Below are 3,537 nucleotides of genomic sequence, written 5' to 3'. Positions count from 1 at the left end.
GGGCGCCGGGAGGCCCCCCAAGCGCAACGCCTTCTACCGCAAGCTGCAGAATTTTCTGTACAACGTGCTGGAGCGGCCGCGCGGCTGGGCGTTCATCTACCACGCCTACGTGTGAGTGCGGGCGGGCGCGGGGACCCCGGGGGCCGGCGGGGTTGCGCGGCGGGGGCGGTTTTGGATAGATTAGTCTGGAAGACGCCCAGGGGCCAGGCCCGATCAGGTGTGTGTGGGGGGGCTCCAGGCTGGTTGCACCAGCCCCTCCCCCGCAGGATGGAGATGTACCCCAGCCCCCTCCTCAGCCCGAGAGGCCCCTCCCCACTGCTGCTGTGCGAACAAAGGGCGGGCCTGGCAGGGGAGGGCGTCCTGGGTCCTCCCTGGGTCCGGACCCGCTGGGCTGGCCTCCGTCGCCAAGTGAGGGCGGCGGGGGAGGGGCCGCTTCTGCGCCACCCTTCCGAGCCTCTCGCTCTCCGTCCGGGTGAACTTCTGGGCGGCCGAAGCGGGCAGAGGTCCAGCCCCAGTTACCCCCTCTCCAGGCTGAGGGCAGTGGAATCACCCCTGGGCAGCGGATCCCAGCCTTGCCCCGGCTCAGCACTGCCTTGACCCATCCCATCTGGGCCCTGGAGGGGCTGCCCTGAGCCCCAGCCCCATGCCCAGGGAGGGGCGGGCACCGCCGCGTGCGTGTGCTCAGGGTGTTGCGTGTGGCATTTGCACGAGCCACTGCGTATGAGTGTGGCCTGTGTGCGAGGGTGCTCGTTCTCCACCCCTGCTCCACCAGGCAGGGGGAAAGACAGGACTCCGCCATCTTGTGTGAAAGGCATTTTGGGGTGGGAGCGGAGGCGGGGGGCTCTGAAAGCCGTACCAGGCCGAGTGCCCTCCAGACGGAGGGTGTGTGCGCCCCGTGAGCGGCCGAGCCGCGCATCCCTGGAGTGTGCTCTGGACCAGCCCTTCCTGGGAAGTGACTGAGGGAAACACAGGAGGCCGTCTTGGGGGCGCTGGCCGTCCTGGTCCCTGGCTGCTCCGGGTCGGCCTTGCTGGGCACGGTGGGCCTGGGCCGGCACGCAGACCCCTGCTTTGGGCCCAGGGCCAGTGGCCAGGGTGGATGTCCCTGGCTGGCAGTATGTCTTGGGGTTCCCTTTTGGGTCAGCAGCCCTGGCCCGAGCTGGCCAGCCTGTCTCTAGAACTCAGCCGGGCGTGGGAGCTTTGCATGCTGGGCCTATGTCAGCTCCTCCTGGGCATCCCTGAGTCAGAGTGGGTCTGTGGGGGCAGTTCCTGCCTTGCGCGTGTGGGGACTTCGGGGCAAGACCTCACCTGAGACAGCCCTACCTTCGGCCCGCCTTGGCCTCTCCTTGGCCCCTTTCTCATGGGCTTCTTTGAGTCTCCCATGCTCCTGTGTCCAGCAGGATGGCCTAGTCTTAGGAGACGTGGCCCCACTCGCTTGGGTGGGGGTGGGTAGGAGGGGCAGTGCCAAGGAGCAGGGCTGGCTGTCGGGGTTGGACTCTGCAGGCCCACTCTCTCATCAGCTGTGCCACGGCGTCGTGAAGGCTGGGACAGCCACGCCGTCAGACGTGGTCACTGGCCAACACCCAGACCGTCCTTACGCCCACCCTGAGCTACTCGAAGGCCGAGGGCTTGGTTTCCCAGGGTATGCCCCATCCCCTACTTGGCCGCACCAGACGTCACCTCGTTTGTTAACGCCTTAAAGGGAGGTGAGTCCCCTCCTGGCCTGGGGCTGAGTGGCCTGGGTGGCCCCCTGGAGAGGGCCTTTCCTTCTCCAGGGTAGAGCCAGGCACTGGCAGCATTGCCAGGAGCCCCTCGGAGGCAGGGGCTTCCCTTGGCAGAAGTGCCCTGACACCAGCCCTGGACTTTTAGACCTGACCCTCCCAGTCGGCCCCCAAACAGTGGCGTGAGCCAGAAAGGGTCTGGGTACTCCAGGCTGCTGTGCCCCTGGGGCTGCTCCAGAGAGGCGCCTGTGGGGCTCTGCCACTCCCGATCCCAGGTGCCCACCCCGTGGGCAGGGCTGCGGCCCTCTCCTTGCTGATGGGGAAGCCGAGAGGGCTGTCCCGTGATGGGCTGTCCCATGTCCTTGGAGGTGAGAGCTGAGCAGGCCGTCGTCTGGCCTCCCCCACGTGTGCCACTTTGAACGGCCAGTATGACACTGGGTTCAGGAGGGCCCATGGCAGAGGCAGTGCCACAGAAGGGACTGGTGGAGGCCAGCTCACCTGGCCTTGGGGTGGCCATCAAGGCCCCTGTCCTCGGGGGTGTCCGGGTGCTGGAAGGGGTGGGCCAGCCCTCTCTGGGAGGTGAGCTGTGCTGCCATCACTTCCTTCCTGGCCCAGCTGAGCTGACGGCGGGTGTGGGCCTGGGGTGTGCCCCACACGACACAGACGGGAGAGGTGGCCACTTGTGGGGCCGGAGGCTATGGCAGGAGAGGCCTGGCTCTGAGTGCGTGTGTTCGACGTCTCAAGGCTGAGGCCTCCCTGTAGCCCTCGTAGGGAGGAAACGTCTGTCGATTGAGGGGCTGGAGAATCTGAGGGAAATTCCCCAAAAGGTGGACATGCCTTGGGGACCTGTGGTTTCCAGGGGAACCTGGTCTCCTCGGGGCTCTGGGCTTGTCAGGGTCCCCCCGGCGTTTGGATGCCGTCTGCCCCGGCCGGATAACTTAGGTGGGAAGGACTTAGAAATGACGAGGGATTTCGGTCACCGTGTCTGATCAGCTGCGGAGTGCATCTATGCCTGTGCTCCGGGCTGCAAGGCAAGGGAGCTACGTACAGCCTGGCGGTCAGGCGCTCGCGGCGACAGACTCGCAGACCGGGCAGAGGCCGCCCCACTGTGCTTAGCAACCAGCCCATGCCAGGCGGCCCGGCCCCCGTCAGGACGAGGAGGAGGCCGGCCTTCGAGGCGGCAGTCTGGGCAGCGGGGTTCCCTGACCCTGGCCTCGGTCACCTGGTGGAGACCTGGCCACACCCTCAGAGTGCTTGAGTGTGAGAAGGAGACCACGGGGGTCAGAGCTGCCCTGCAGAGGACCCAGCGGGGACCACAGTATGTCCATAGGTGGTGGGGCTGTAGGGGCTCGGACTGTTTGGGGGTGCTGGAGAGTTCTGGGCCTGGCTAGGGTCCCTTCGGGAGGCGACACTTCTGAGGGGCGATGCCTGTGGTGCCCACGAGAGCCCTTGGTGTCGCGTCTGGTGTGTTTAAACAATGGGCAGTCGCTGTGCAAGGCCACATTGGTGTTCCAAGCATAAATGTAGGGTAATTCAGAGGTGTGGATGGCTGGCCGGAGGGTGTGGGTATGGTCACTGCACCATGGCGTGCCCACCCGTTTGTGACCCTTAAGGAGTGTGGGGCCTGGGGGACCATGCTGCCCTGTCCCAGTGTCCCAGCTGCTTGCCCCCAGCCAGTCCTCAGGCAAATGCTTGGCCCCATTGGCGGTGGTGTCTTGGCCAAAAGGTGTGTGCTTCTGCTTCACGAGAGGGTGCGTGTTTGGGCACGAGACCGGGGTTCCAGGCACGGGAGGGATAAGTGTTTGACCAGGGGGTCTGG

At 66.0% G+C, this 3,537-nt stretch overlaps 1 protein-coding gene across 1 annotated transcript in view; it reads left to right on the top strand.

Annotated features, from left to right (window-relative positions):
* Position 1: 1 nt before the first annotated feature.
* Positions 2-3,537, top strand: part of KCNQ2 (potassium voltage-gated channel subfamily Q member 2) — a gene marked incomplete at its 5' end in the record, with an annotated part of 52,517 nt that continues 48,981 nt past the window's right edge. Inside the window, 1 exon segment of the mRNA XM_027767722.1 lies at positions 2-111. Coding sequence (XP_027623523.1) covers positions 2-111 — 110 coding nt within the window.

Source organism: Tupaia chinensis, unplaced genomic scaffold, assembly GCF_000334495.1.
Source record: "Tupaia chinensis unplaced genomic scaffold, TupChi_1.0 Scaffold144472_1, whole genome shotgun sequence".
Classification (NCBI taxonomy): domain Eukaryota; kingdom Metazoa; phylum Chordata; class Mammalia; order Scandentia; family Tupaiidae; genus Tupaia; species Tupaia belangeri.
The sequence above is the reverse complement of the archived record's forward strand: the minus strand, read 5'-3'. Positions and strand labels throughout refer to the sequence as shown.